This window comes from Triticum aestivum, chromosome 4D (assembly GCF_018294505.1).
Source record: "Triticum aestivum cultivar Chinese Spring chromosome 4D, IWGSC CS RefSeq v2.1, whole genome shotgun sequence".
Classification (NCBI taxonomy): domain Eukaryota; kingdom Viridiplantae; phylum Streptophyta; class Magnoliopsida; order Poales; family Poaceae; genus Triticum; species Triticum aestivum.
The window spans coordinates 305,308,391-305,323,379 of NC_057805.1; the positions used below are offsets into that span (position 1 = coordinate 305,308,391).

The window sequence follows — 14,989 nt, forward strand, 5'->3', positions numbered from 1 at the left end:
CTTCGTCGGGGACGTCACCTCCACCAAGGATGCGCTCGAGCCTGGCCACCACATCATCGGGATCGAGGTTGACACGGCCGCCGCGGGCAATGATGAAGCCGTAGGCTGCCTTTGTCTTGACTGAATCACAGAGGTCCTGTGCCCATTCCTTGCGGGGCATCAGGCTCTCGATGAGCACTGGTGACGGCGATTCTTTGGGTGGGTCGTCGATCATGTCGCCGAGCAGCTCTGGATCTTTTGCACGATGGATGGCAAACTGCTCATCACACCTCCTCTACAATATGTCAATTGTGCTCCCAAGGACTGTGACGCCGATATCGCTGCCGATGGGCCATGGTGCCTACACCGGCCGATGAAGCTCTTGCTCCCCGACCTGCTCCGGCTCGTTCTCCTTGCCGAAGATGTAACGCAGGTAGGCGTCAACGTTGAAGCTTTGGTCGTTGCCTGGCATGCTTGGAATAACTAATGGTAGATGGGTGAGGACTAGATCTTCGCACAGTGTCGCGGCGGTGCGTTGCCGCCTGGGTTATATGCAGCAAGCCGTTAGCTGGTGGCGGAAAACCGGTGAGGGAATAGGCGTGGATTTTACAGTTCACCCATGTGGAGCGTGGGAAGCATTCGCTGGAGTGCGGGAAGACAAAGTGGAGCACACACACAACCCAAATATCGTAGCCGGTGCCACGTGTTATTTATCACACAAGTGTTAACATAAGGAAATACATGTGTAACTTACTAATCATCGCACACGAATACTCGCAGACGCATCGTGTGTGATACTCCTAGCCACCGCAAGCAACTAGTTTGCATTTTTCAAAGTTTTTTGTACACACAGAATCGCACACGAACTAACTGTATTAACCGTATGTGTTGTAAATTCTCATCGCAAACAGTTCATCCGAGTCGGCTGTTTGCCACGTATGACACACATCTTGTTAAGTTGAACTGTTTCTGTTGCGTTCGCTAATCGAAAACAGTTCGTCCGAGTGAACCGTATGCCCTATATCACACACACCTTGATGTGGCTAACCGTTTATGTTGCACTCCCTAATAGCAAACGGTTCATCGGAGCGAACTGTATGCCGTATACCGCACACACATTGATATGGCTGCCCGTTTCTGTTGTTCTGCCTCATCGCAAACAGTTCGAACGGGTTAACCGTGTGGCCTGAATCGCACACGCAACTAAAATCTGAACCGTGTTTGATGCATCCTCTATCGCAAACATTTTTCACCTTTTTTGACGGTTTTCATACACCACCGTTTGCGATTACTCCATCGCACATAGTTTCTCGAAGGGTCTCTGATCGTAGTGTCGCGTTAGCAGCATCCTGCAGTAGTGCATAATCTCATAGTCAAAGGAATATGTATAAGTCATGAAGAAAGCAATAGCAATAAAATTGAACGATCAATATGCTAAGCTAACGGATGGGTCATGTCCATCACATCATTCTCCTAATGACGTGATCCCGTTTATCAAATGACAACACATATCTATGGTTAGGAAACTTAACCATCTTTGATTAACGAGCTAGTCTAGTAGAGGCTTACTAGGGACACGGTGTTTTGTCCATGTACCCGCACATGTATCAAGTTTCCGGTTAATACAATTCTAGCATGGATAATACATATTTAGCATGATATAAGGAAATATAAAATAACAACTTTATTATTGCCTCTAGGGCATATTTCCTTCAGCCCTCCTATGCGTGCAACTAGTATTTGAAGCTGGAGAAGAGCTTCGTCCTCATGCATTGTTGATTGAAGTTGAGTGCGTAAACCAAGTGGCAACTATCCACTTATTTCCGCGGACAGGTTGGACATGGGCGGACATTTAGGGGATGCAGTTGGATGACGAACTCTTGTATCCGTATCCGTGAATGAGTCAGGACCAATCCGTGGATAAATAGTTTGTGTGCTCTAGCGGATGGTGTTGGAGATGCCCTAAAGGCACAAATCAAGCATTGGAGTAACAAACGACTTGCACATATAACGAGTTAGGGTAACTTCAACACGGATCATCAAACCGAACCTCACCAAATGTTTGAGGGATGGACTCCATCCAACCGCACTCACTAGATGTTTATCTCATTTTAAATGGATCTTTTAGAAAATGAAAAAAAATTCATGCTAAATCGGATGATATTTTTTAAATTTTGATATATTACAACTAAAACAAATGGAATTTAACAAAGTTTTAACTAACTGAATCAAATTTTAACTAAACCTAAACTAAATTAAGAGCGGTATCAGACGGGACCTTGTGAGCATGGCCTCCATGGCCACGAAACCTCCATTGTCGTCGCCGCTGTCGACCAATCCGTCGCCGTCCTTCTAGTGGCGGAAGGCCTGTTAGGGGTTGTGGCAGCCTTGATCTGCTGTCGCAGCGCGCTTACGACACAACCAGTCCGCTGCCTCCGCATAGCGGCGACGATCGGCCATGGAGTCCGGATTGCACCACCCACCATTGCTTTTGAGTCGGGCCAACCGCTCAGATCTGGGCAACTCCACTTTGTCGAGTTGGTCACTAATCTAGCGACGATAGTGTGTAGAGATCTCCGGATTGGTCCTCGACATATTAATGCCCAGGGCTGCGTGAGCACGGGGTCCGCTAGAACCCAGGGCGGCGCCACGTTCGACCATGCCAATGGTGATAAGCATTGCGTGTTCCGCCGCTCTACCTTGGAGGCTTCTCGGGAGGGCGTGGCCACTATGGAGGACGAGCATCGGTCGTCGAGGTAGTAGGCGAGGCAGTCGCGAGCATTGGCGATTTGTTGGGGAGGACGAGTCCTCCTTCACGCTGGGTGCCACTGGTTCGTGGACTACTGACGGGGCTGTGACAGCGGCGCCACCTCCTTGTGGCGCCGGAGGCAACTACCAGCAGGGACAACGGCTCTTCCTTGATGCGGCGTCCGATTTAAACGTCACGGTTGCGCTGGGACGAGGGCGGCGCAGGACCGCGGTTGTAGCAAGACCGCTCGAGCAACAACTCCATATGTCGTGCGACCTCTAGCATCCTAGATTTTTGTTGGATATGTGGGGTGCCGGACAGTGTGGACGTTTGGGACCGATTTGGGGCGCCCCTGTTTATGTGCTTCGACGGCTTTCATGTTTAGATTTGATTTGGCCAGAGATTTTTTAGGAATGTCGTTGGATGGTAAAAATAAAATATAACTCTACCTAAATCTTTCGAGATGGTAAAAAAACTCTTATATTTCTTTACGAGTAATGTGGACAACAGTGAAAAAATTAGCTCGTGGTACTGCACCGTCCTTTTTTTTTTGAAAGCGTTCGGACTTTTTTTTTGAAAGACATCAAATGCGTTTGGACTGACATCTGGCAGAAGCGAACGGTTCACGCCTACCGTCCAGAACTTTCGGCTGGCGGACCCCACGTGTCATCGAGTCCTGACATTCACGCCCAGTAGTAGTACAACAATAATTCAACCCGCCTTGGATTCTTTTTACTAGGCAGTGATTGGGCACACCCTTCTATAAACGGGACCCAAGGGACGCAGTTTCTCATCGCCCCGTCCAGAACCTTTCTCCTTCTGTCCCGCAAACCCCCGAGAGATCACACCATGTTCGGCTTCGGTCACCACGGCCACCATGGCCAGAACCCCCCGGCCCACGCTCCGGCCGCCGCCGGCGGCAACCAGCCCACCTTCAAGATCTTCTGCAAGGCTGACGAGGGCTACTGCCTCTCCGTCCGCGACGGCAACGTCGTCCTCGCCCCCTCCAACCCCCGCGACGAGCACCAGCACTGGTTCAAGGACATGCGCTTCAGCAGCCAGATCAAGGACGAGGAGGGCAACCCCGCCTTTGCCATCGTCAACAAGGCCACTGGCCTCGCCGTCAAGCACTCGCTCGGCCAGTCCCACCCGGTTCGTCATCTTCTCTTTCCCCTCTCTGGTTCTCATTTTTCTTTCTCTCTTGAGAAAACATTCCCCTGTCATGGTTCAACTGTTCGTCCGTTCAGTTTCCGAATCTAGATTCGTTTTATTTAGCGCTTATCAGTAATGGAAGCGGAATGATTTGTTTGGGTGTGCAGGTGAAGCTCGTGCCATTCAACCCGGAGTACCTCGACGAGTCCGTGATGTGGACGGAGAGCAGCGACGTCGGCAAGGGCTTCCGCTGCATTCGCATGGTGAACAACATCCGCCTCAACTTCGACGCCCTCAACGGCGACAAGGACCACGGCGGCGTGCACGACGGCACCACCGTCGTCCTCTGGGAGTGGGCCAAGGGCGACAACCAGAGCTGGAAGATCCTCCCCTGGGGCGAAGAGGCCTACGCCGGAGGCAGCGCCAACGCCCCCCGCGGCGGCTCCTCAGAGCCCACCGTGCGCATCTTCTGCAAGGCAGACGACGGCTTCAGCGCCACCGTCCGCAACGGCGCTGTGGTCCTCGCGCCCACCAACCCCCGCGACGAGTACCAGCACTGGTTCAAGGACATGAGGCACAGCAACCGCATCAAGGACGAGGAAGGCTACCCGGCCTTCGCCCTCGTCAACAAGGTGACAGGCGAGGCCATCAAGCACTCCCAAGGCGAGGGCCACCCTGTAAGCAACCATCCAAGCCACTCACATCTTTTTCGTCACTTGCATAGAAATTGTTGGTGTCATTGGGGTAAGATCTGAGAGATTGAGACTAAATGGTTAACAAGAAATGTTTGGTTCGCTGTTGCTGTTGGATCCAACAGGTGAAGCTGGTGCCATACAACGCCAACTACCAGGACGAGTCAGTGTTGTGGACTGAGAGCCGCGACGTGGGCGCCGGCTTCCGGTGCATCCGCATGGTGAATAACATCTACCTCAACTTTGACGCTCTCCACGGCGACAAGGAGCACGGCGGCGTGCGCGACGGCACCTCCCTCGTGCTGTGGAAGTGGTGCGAGGGCGACAACCAGCGCTGGAAGATCCTTCCCTGGTGTAAGTGCCCCCTCACTCGCTCCCATTTGCTTGCTAGTGGAGAACTTAACTGCTCCATCTTCGCCTAACACTGACAACATCTCCATGAACTGGTGGAGTAGTCGGTAGAAGCGGATGGAGTTAGCCTATCTGCCATCTTTTGAATTATTTGCGTTCCCTTTTGGCAAAAATATTAATGTGTTTTTATCGTTGCTTGTGTTTGCAGAAACGTGTCATGCTGCTGAAGCTGAGTTGATCGCCACCGTGACCCGGAGTTGGTAGAGATCGGCCTGTGATCTGTTGCCGTGTCGTTAGAATAAAAGTCGTGTGCGGTTGGTGATGTGTCCGTGAGTGTGTGTTTAGTTTCTGTCCTGTCGTTGTGTCCTGCTATGGCGAGCTATCCGATGTAATAAGCATTTGGCACTTGTGCTTGTTTTTCAAACCATGGATCGTGATGAGAACCTCTGTACTGTGGTGCAATCCTTTCATCTATGCGAATGGTCTTTATTGTCTACTCGTATATCTTAATCGGTGCGGTTTTCTGGAACCTGCCTACACCAGATTAAGCAAAAACAATTAAAAATACTAAAGAAATCTGCAAATATGAAACTTTACCGTAACAAGCAATGTCTACTGTATGTCGAGGTGTGTTTTCGTATCTATACTAAACCTATCCTACAGCGACCCGATCCTAAACCTATCCTACGGCGGCGGCGCCCGACGTCCTTCGTCCATCGTAGAAGGACTGACCCACATGGAACACAAGGCCTTGTCGCCTTTCATGCCTTGCTCATTCTTGCAGGAGTCCGCGCCGTGAGGTCCATGATGGAAATGGTGTCGCTCGCCCTGTTGTCGTCCCACCTTGCTGCCGGATAGTTCGTCGGCAACGCATAGGAGGCGCAACTGGTGTTGTTCTCCTTCGCGATCCCCTGGAGCTGGGCCTCGATGACGGCCGCTTCCTGGCGAGCGACGGCTTCAGCGCGGACGACATCGTAGATGGCACGCTGCTCCGCGACGAAATTGGGGTTCGCATCGGCCATAGTCGCCACGGCCTCCTCGCTCGCCGCAGATCTGGCCCTCCGTCAGCCGGTGCTGCTCCAGGAGGAACAGGTTATACCGTTGTTCCTCCTGCGCCCGCTGGACGCCGAAAGGCGCTGACGCAAGCTGCATCTCCGTCATGGCGGCATTGTAGTGCTCTTGCGCATGCTCCATGGTGAAGCCGGCGTGCACAGGAGGTGCTGGAGCCGGGGCGGTGTCGTCGGAGCCCGTCTTCATCGTGGTGTCGTCCTCGTCATCGGACACCTCGGGAGAGCTGGCCGGCAAACCGGTCTCGATCCGCCTGGCACGGGGGCAGCAAGGGCGGCCACCACGTGCTTCATCTCAGTGGAAAGGTTCTCCCACAAAGCTTCGCCAAGCTTCGCCGCTTGCAGTCATGGCAGATGCAATGCAAGGGAGTAGGATGTGGAGCGGCTTGTCTTGGCATAGAGTTGGTCGGGTGTGGCCGCCTTTAAATAGCGAATTTCAGTGAGACCAACCGTTCGGGTGCGTCAATGCGCAGCGGCGGAGTGGGTTTCACAGCCGTTAAGCCTATTTAATGGCGGCTTACGGACGGACGGGCCATTCAACGGGCGTGGTAGATATCCGTCCCGTCCCATCCAGTAATGCGTCTTCGGCATTGAACAGGCGCAAACGTGTCGCGGGTTGTGCCCTCGTCCGGCGTGCCGTTTCAATGACGGTGGCAATGAGAGGTCGCGTCCATCCTGAGCCGTTTTTAATGTGGTGTGGTGCGCGCGACAGCGGAATGAATGTGGACAGCTGGCGCCGGACGGGAACACGCACGGCGAGGAAGGAGGGGGTTTGGGTGGACCAGGCGGTCAGAAGCGGGTGTGGCAGCGGTCCGAACTCTCGCAAAACTCCCCATGGTTGTCTTCGGTTTGCAGAAAAAAAAACATCTGCAGATCGCTCTACGGATCAATACAGGTCCGCGATAGCTTCTACGATGAAGATGCAATTGTGCTAGCCTGACCGAGTGATGCACACAATCTTTGACCGATATTGATTTACTATTTAAAAGTTCATGTAAAAACAATAAAGTTCATAAGAAAATGCCATACATGGCTGCCCCAACGGTAAATATAAAAAACACAGAAATTATTTTTTCATGCATCTTAAATCCTAGTAGGTTGCTAACAATTCGATTGAACAAATTTCGAGAGAGATCATCTCCCGTCGAAAACCGTGGGCGCCTTATCCTCCTCTTTTTGTAGCAATGACTACATATGGGATGCCCTGAAAATAAGTTGTAATTTTTTGGAACAAAATTATTACAAGTGTTTCAAATGGCCCAATGCGTGTAAATTCTCAGAAACTTCAACTTTGGATGCACCCTCACTAATCACTTTTCAAACATATTCATACTACTTGTGGGTGGAGGTAGACTAAAAGCTATATGGACGTATCACCATAATAATTTGGCAAGCGAGCAGAAGGAATAAAAGGCCGGATGAACTCCTCATCCCAACAAAAGCAACACCTAGTGCATTCTTGCCAATTCTTTTCTCCAGACTAGGTAATTGTCCGTGCGTTGCAATGGGGATAAGAAAAAAAGTATGGATGCACTAATTAAAGGGTCGTCATATTTTTACATAAGCATCACAGTTCTACGATTTCCACCCACCCACCTTGTGCCGAGCACCCTCGTATATACTCATCCTCCTTACCACCCACCATCCCATTCCACACGACAAGTAGACAAGGCATCCCTTTTTCCTCTCTCCCCACCCTTTACTGGACATTATTTTTAATTATCCGACATGCAAAAATCAATAAATCATTCATCTCAAACATGTATTTGTAGGATCTTCGTGCACATCAAACAACACTGTCCACTATTGTTTTACGTTAAATCACTCTTCTTCGAGTAGGCTAAGCAGTCTCAGTGGAGTAACTTCGCCCCTTGTCCCTCCAAAGCAGGTCCATGCAGCTAAGCAACCCTTGACACGCGAAAAAGAAAACACAGAGGAAAACATGCAACCAAACAAGGTCTCGCAGGACAAAATAACCTGGTGACTTGTGTGAGTGCCTACAAAAAAATCATGTGCAGGAAGGAGAGGGGGATGGTGGATAGAAGAACCATCATTATATCAACCTACCATTCAAAGCTCAAAGAAGTTTTTAGGAAGAATACAAAATATAAGTAAATCTCAATAGGTAAAGTTAATGGCAAGGTACATCGTTTTTCTTTCAAAAGGAATATCCACGGCCCATCATTTGTGATGCACACATCCATCTTTTATTGAATAAAATTCAAATGTTCAAGGGATTTAGAATAATAGAAAAGGAAAAAACTACAACCTCTAGCAAAAAAGGATTACATGACACGTTCACATAATTTACTAAAGAAGCTGTGTAATGTTATAACACACACACCGAAGGTAATAAAGAAAACAAAATACCCCCTACTTTCCACCAATTGTAACAATCTTTGAAGTCATTATTAACAAACTAAAAGGCTTTGGCCTATGCATTCAATTGTTCTACATGAATAAAGGGTTGTCATTGCGTACAATTTGATGTGTGCAAATAATATACATTTTATAATCATGACACAATCTAAATCCTAATAGCACTGGTAGCTTCAACTTGAGAATTGATGGGAGTTATAATATGGCTTTGAAGGCAAATACCAGCTCCTTGCTATAGTTCTTCCTTGCAACCTGCACCAAAACCGACATGGCAAACACAACTTTGAAGCCCACAACCATGACACCACTTTTGCAAGTTGCTCAAAACACGAACTCGTTTGCATAGAACATCCATTTCTCTAGTGGACATTTCCTGTACTCAATATTCCACCAACTTCTGTAGATTTGGAACCAAAAAAACCAAGCTATCTTGCTTCTACTAAACCAAGAACGGAGAAACACCTAATCAACATGTTGACTACTTTCCTTGGACTGCTAATATCTTGTTATCTTGTTAGCGTATCAAGATTTTAGATAATATGAACAGAAATATCACTAACAACATAATTTCGGGAGGAACATATATTGTGTTACTATTGATGTGCGTACCCGATGGTGGTGAAAAAACTTGTAGTGAAAGTGTAAAAACACAATAGCAAGCAAGTATTCCCTACCCCTACTAATTAGAAGAGGAATAACAAATCATTAAATATAAATTTTAATGATTAAATAAACAAGAAACTCTATGGGTCATGCCTATGTAAAGTGAATAGTTTTTTTGGAAAGGATCCCACAACCCCTGTCATTATACCTTGACTCTAAAGCTTAAGCCTTGTTTTCAGCATGTCAACTCGACATACCATGCCTTTTCCAAATGCGTCTACAGTCGATATGATGCATCGATTGTTATTTTGCCATGTCTTGAACTAAACAGATATGTTTGCTTACATAAGCATGTTACTGCATAACCACAAAACCCAATGCAAGGCAATAAGCAACAATAACATGAGTAAAAGAACTACGTTCTAGAAAACTTGACATACTGGGAAAGTCACTTCTCAGCCTGAGCTGAAATGAGCTCGGGTGAACAGTCAAATTGAATTTATTTAAAAAAAATCTAATTTTCTTATGACGAACATTGAAAAATGTTCTAAGAGCTTGCAAAATTTCATCATGGAATCACATTTGAGGTTGTCGCGACAGTAAAAATTCAGTATTCTAAAATGCTTTCAAACGTAGCATTTTTAGAGTATCGGTTTTATTTTTTGCCACGCCTTCCAGGAATGTGATTCCATGATGAAATTTTGCAAGCCCGTAGAACAATTGTCAAAAATAATTCAGAATTTTTTAATGTGTTTTGATTTTTTTTATTTTACCGTTCACCTGGGCTCATTTGAGCTTGGCTGAGAAACTCCGCGTCCGACATACTGTTCATCTTATAGCACACCCCACCACATAGCATTTTCCATTTGAAGCATTTTGCATTTCTTGTAAATTTTGAAGGCTGAGTTGCACTTAGCTGCACACATGAAGGCGACAATGGTGCCAGGGATGCTATGACCACAAATTCCAGGAATACCAGCAGTAATGTGGTGATGAATTCAAACTCCCATTGATCCATCATTCCATATCAAAAGTCTTAACTTATGTAGTACATAACCATTATGGCATACCTTCCACTAGGAAAAAGTATGAATGTACAAAAAAGTAGATAAAATATTTAGAATTTTCACAACCGCATCTCTTAGTTTTGATCCACACATTGTTGGCTACGCATGTTTTGTGAAAAAAGTATGGATATTGGGATGGAATTCTATATGCATGCTGACATGTGTCTCTTTATACATAAAGTCAATGGCGGAATTCAGAATCTGAAGGAAAGACAATGCTAGATTTTAGGCAGTCATGACAAGATGCAAATTAAGCTCAAAGCAAGTCGTATTCAAACACAAATTAGTTCCTTTCAAGCCTTTTCTCAAAGCAAGAAGGCATGTTTGAGGAACTCCATTTTTATTTTATTTGGGGAAAGAAACTGTTTCCTTGATAATCATCAGAAATCACACATATAACAATTCCATCAACCATTGCAGATCTACTCAATCTCAGAACCGTGCTGATTCTTGCAAGACAAACTAGTTTTTGAAATGCATGAATATATTTGCAATTTCATAATAATTTTTTGACTGAACAAACCTTTTTGAAGCATTGATTTTCGAAATTTGAGAACAATTTCTGAAGTGGTGAACTTTTTTCAAATTTTGGTGAACATATTAAATAAATTCATGCCAACATTTTCAAATTCGCCAACATTTGTTTCAAATTCATGAACATTTTTTGCATATGTTAACTTTTTTTCGAAATTGTGAACATTGTTTGATTTCCCGTTTTTTTAAATCAAAATCATGACTATTTTCTTGAATTCCGAACATTTTATGAGGTTCTGAATATTCTTTTAGTTTTTGAAATTTTTTCAAAAACATCATCTTTTTTTATTTCCCTAATGTGTTTTACAATTAGGAACTTTTTGAATTCCTTAATAAATTTGAACATAAAAATACGAAAAACAAAAACCGGAATGAAGGGAGGAGCTGCGGGTGCGCGCGCTGTGTGTCCAGCCTGTTATGCGGAAAAGAAAACCCTATTTGCCGCTCTTTGCAATAAGTTGTTGCGGTTTCGCATAAACGAGCGAGCGACCTTTCGGGGTGGGCCGACCCGTTTAGAGTTGCAGCGATACCGGTTTTGGGAACATTTTATGATGTTTCTAGCCTATTTATTCTCGTTTAGGGAACGTTTTATCTTTTTCATTTAATATTTTTCTCTTCTTTTTCGTTTTTTTCATTTTTTCCTTTTCTTGCCTTTTTTCTTTTCTTCCACCTTTTCATTTTTCTTTTTCAAAATTATTTTCAGTTTTTCAACAAATGTTCCGGAATTTAGGAAATGTTTGAATTTTCCTAATTTTGTTCACATTTTAGAAAAATGGTTCTGTTTTCAAATTTTGTTCAGAAATTTAAAAAAAGTTCGGTATTTCAAAAATTATTTGCCTGTTTTCAGAAAATGATTGCATTTTAAAATTTTGTTCACAAACTAAAAACTCAAGGATTTCAAAAGCTTGTTCCCATTATTCAAAATTTGTACGCACATTCATAAAATGTTCATGCTTTTTAATTTGTTCACAAACTCAGAATATGTTTGCATTTTAAAAATATTTGGAAATAAAAATGTTCCCGTTTTTCAAAATTTTCACAAATTAAACAAAATGTTATGTTTTCGAAATTGGTTCACGAATTAAAAAATTGTTCATGTTTGCAATTTTTTTACCAAATCAGAAAATCTCCGGGGGGAATTTTGATGCTTTTTATTTTTGTAAAAATTGTTCATAATTTCGAAGAAAACGTTCATGTTTTCTCTTTTGTTTATTGATTTTCAAAAAATGTTTACAAAAGTTTATGTTGGAAATTTCGCGAACTGGTTTTGAAGTTTTGTCGCCGCTGTTAGGTTCTTTAAGATTCGTGTTGTAGTTCTTTCAGATGGGGACTTGGTCTCGGTGGCTAGCGCAGCGTTTGCATCTTCACGAGATGGTGGGTTCGATCCCTAACTTGAACTGTTTTGCGAAATTTTACCGCGCCAAGCGAATGCACCTCTAATGGGCCGACCCAGGGTAAGCTGCGCCCTGTGCGAAGCCGCGATGCCCGATGGAGCCCAAAGTGTGCTCTATGGGCCGGCCCCTTTAGCGAATATTTTTTTCGCCCGCTGTTCTCACCTGGTTTTTATGGTTATCTGTAGTGTTGACCACGTTTATAGTTGACTTTTAGCGGACTATTATGTATATGAAAAAAAGTTTGTGGATATGAAAAGGTTTATTTTCTAAAATAAAACCTCAAATTTGAAAAAAACATTCATAATTTTGATAAAGTTCATGAATTAAAAAAACACAATTTCGAAAAGAATCATGATTTTGGACAAATTTAATAATTAGTGGGAAGTGATTCTGTTCGGCCGGCTGAAAACGCGTCGCGCGTCCACCACCTTCTCTAAGCTACACATGTCTATGTTGGCCCATGAACTTTATCTCCTCCCCTTCCCAATCTTATCGCACCTTCTTTCTTCTTCAAAGGTACTACACACCTGCAACGACCATGGCTAGATGGAGCGCGCGTGTGTGCTACGGGGTGCGGCCGTGGCTGGGCTGCACACGCGCGGCGCAGAGGGCCCGCCCTGAGCTTGTGCTTCTCCATGTACATGGCCATGGTGTCCAGGCTCGAATATAGAGATGCCTTTTTGTTTTGCAACAACGCCTTTTGATGTGGCTTTTTGCAACATCTGCAATGTTACAAATGTCGGCGACGAATGACGGTTGTGGTTTTGCGACATGCATCGACAATGGTAGCAGTGCTTCTGCACATCATTTCGTTGCAAAAATTTCTACAACATTCCCTATGCAGCTAAAGTTCTTCCGCAACATCAGTGGTGTTGTGAAAAAAAGTGAGAAAAAAATCTGCAACATGTCCTCTGTTGCAAAAGTTTTGTGCAACATGAGCTAATGGGCCGGCCCAGGGTAAGCTGCGCCCTGTGCGAAGCCGCGATGCCCGATGGAGCTCAAAGTGTGCTGTATGGGCCGGCCCCTTTAGCGAATATTTTTTTCGCCCGCTGTTCTCACCTGGTTTTTATGGTTATCTGTAGTGTTGACCACGTTTATAGTTGACTTTTAGCAGACTATTATGGATATATAAAAAAGTTGTGGATATGAAAAGGTTTATTTTCTAAAATAAAACCTCAAATTTGAAAAAAAAACATTCATAATTTTGATAAAGTTCATGAATTAAAAAAACACAATTTCGAAAAGAATCATGATTTTGGACAAATTTAATAATTAGTGGGAAGTGATTCTGTTCGGCCGGCTGAAAACGCGTCGCGCGTCCACCACCTTCTCTAAGCTACACGTGTCTATGTTGGCCCATGAACTTTATCTCCTCCCCTTCCCAATCTTATCGCACCTTCTTTCTTCTTCAAAGGTACTACACACCTGCAACGGCCATGGCTAGATGGAGCGCGTGTGTGTGCTACGGGGTGCGGCCGCGGCTGGGCTGCACACGCGCGGCGCAGAGGGCCCGCCCTGAGCTTGTGCTTCTCCATGTACATGGCCATGGTGTCCGGGCTCGAATATAGAGATGCCTTTTTGTTTTGCAACAATGCCTTTTGATGTGGCTTTTTGCAACATCTGCAATGTTACAAATGTCGGCGACGAATGACGGTTGTGGTTTTGCGACATGCATCGACAATGGTAGCAGTGCTTCTGCACATCATTTTCGTTGCAAAAATTTCTACAACATTCCCTATGTAGCTAAAGTTCTTCCGCAACATCAGTGGTGTTGTGAAAAAAAGTGAGGAAAAAAATCCGCAACATGTCCTGTGTTGCAAAAGTTTTGTGCAACATGAGCTATGTTATAAAAGGTTTCTGCAACAAGACTTTTATTGCAAAAGTAGAGGATGACAGTCAGCCGCTAGATTGTTCTATATCTGATGGTGCACGAGGCGGCGAATCTTTATAAAAAAAATCCGCCGGCCAATGCATAGCACTCCCCATAATTAGTAAGAATTTCACAAATTTTGAAAAAGTTCATGGCGCGAACTGTTTTTGCAAAATTTTACCTCACGAATCGAAGACACCGCAAATGGGACGGTCTAGGGTAAGTTGTCCCCTGTGTGTCACATCCCTAGTTCTGGTATGACCTAGACTAGCTACTCATGTGTGCATCATGTTTAAATTTCAATGAATTTGAAATGGGGACATGTGAAAGCCTCAGAAATCATTTCTGAAAATGACCAAGATAAAAATTGCTTCAAATAGGTCTAAGAAAATGTTCATGTTTCTCTATGAAAATATTGGACAGAGGTAAAATTCAAACCAATATTTTCAGAAGCTCATCAATATTTATTTTGGACATTTGAGTTAATTCAATAATTGTTTGCATTGGAGTTATATTTGTTATATATTAAATATAACTCCAATAACTCTGAAAGTTGGTAAGTGGCTTTGAATACTTTTTAAATGGCCACATAGTAATTTTCAGAAGTTTATGAAATGATCTGGTATTTAAATAAAATCAAAACCAATTGCAGAAAATAGAAAACATAAATAAATAGAAAACCAGAGAGAGAGAAAACCTACCTGGCGCCTACCTGTGCGGCCTGCTGCTCAAGCCGGCCCAGCCCATCTCCACCTCCCCTGTCGTCTTCCTCCTTTTGCCAGGAGGACGAAGGGCGCGTGCCCAGCCCGCGACACCACACGCCGGCGGGGTTGACCCTCTTTAACCGAGGTTTGACCTATTGGGGATCGTTGCAGAAATTAAAACATTTCTACGCATCACCAAGATCAATCTATGGAGAAACTAGCAACGAGAGAGAGGGGAGTGCATCTTCATACCCTTGAAGATCGTGATGCGGAAGCGTTACAAGAACGCGGATGAAGGAGTCGTACTCGCAGCGATTCAGATCGCGGTTGATTCCGATCTAAGCGCCGAACAACGGCGCCTCCGCGTTCAACACACGTACAGTCCGGGGACGTCTCTTCCTTCTTGATCCAGCAAGGGAAGAGGAGAAGTTGAGGGAGAGCTCCGGCA

At 45.0% G+C, this 14,989-nt stretch overlaps 1 protein-coding gene across 1 annotated transcript; it reads left to right on the forward strand.

Annotated features, from left to right (window-relative positions):
* Positions 1 to 3,512: 3,512 nt before the first annotated feature.
* LOC123097591 (ricin B-like lectin R40C1) lies at positions 3,513 to 5,419 on the forward strand. Its single transcript, XM_044519373.1, has 4 exons — positions 3,513 to 3,880; positions 4,048 to 4,557; positions 4,698 to 4,926; positions 5,132 to 5,419. Coding segments are annotated over exons 1-4 (1,044 nt in total). The 5' UTR covers positions 3,513 to 3,577; the 3' UTR covers positions 5,134 to 5,419.
* The last annotated feature ends 9,570 nt before the right edge of the window (positions 5,420 to 14,989 follow it).

What these genes read in the sequence shown, in the direction of transcription:
- LOC123097591 (XM_044519373.1), top strand. Translation starts at nt 3,578, where the DNA reads ATGTTCGGCTTCGGTCACCACGGCCACCATGGCCAGAACCCCCCGGCC. An exon ending in CGCTCGGCCAGTCCCACCCG is followed by an intron (nt 3,881 to 4,047) that starts GTTCGTCATCTT and finishes TTGGGTGTGCAG; the next exon opens with GTGAAGCTCGTGCCATTCAA. An exon ending in CCCAAGGCGAGGGCCACCCT is followed by an intron (nt 4,558 to 4,697) that starts GTAAGCAACCAT and finishes TGGATCCAACAG; the next exon opens with GTGAAGCTGGTGCCATACAA.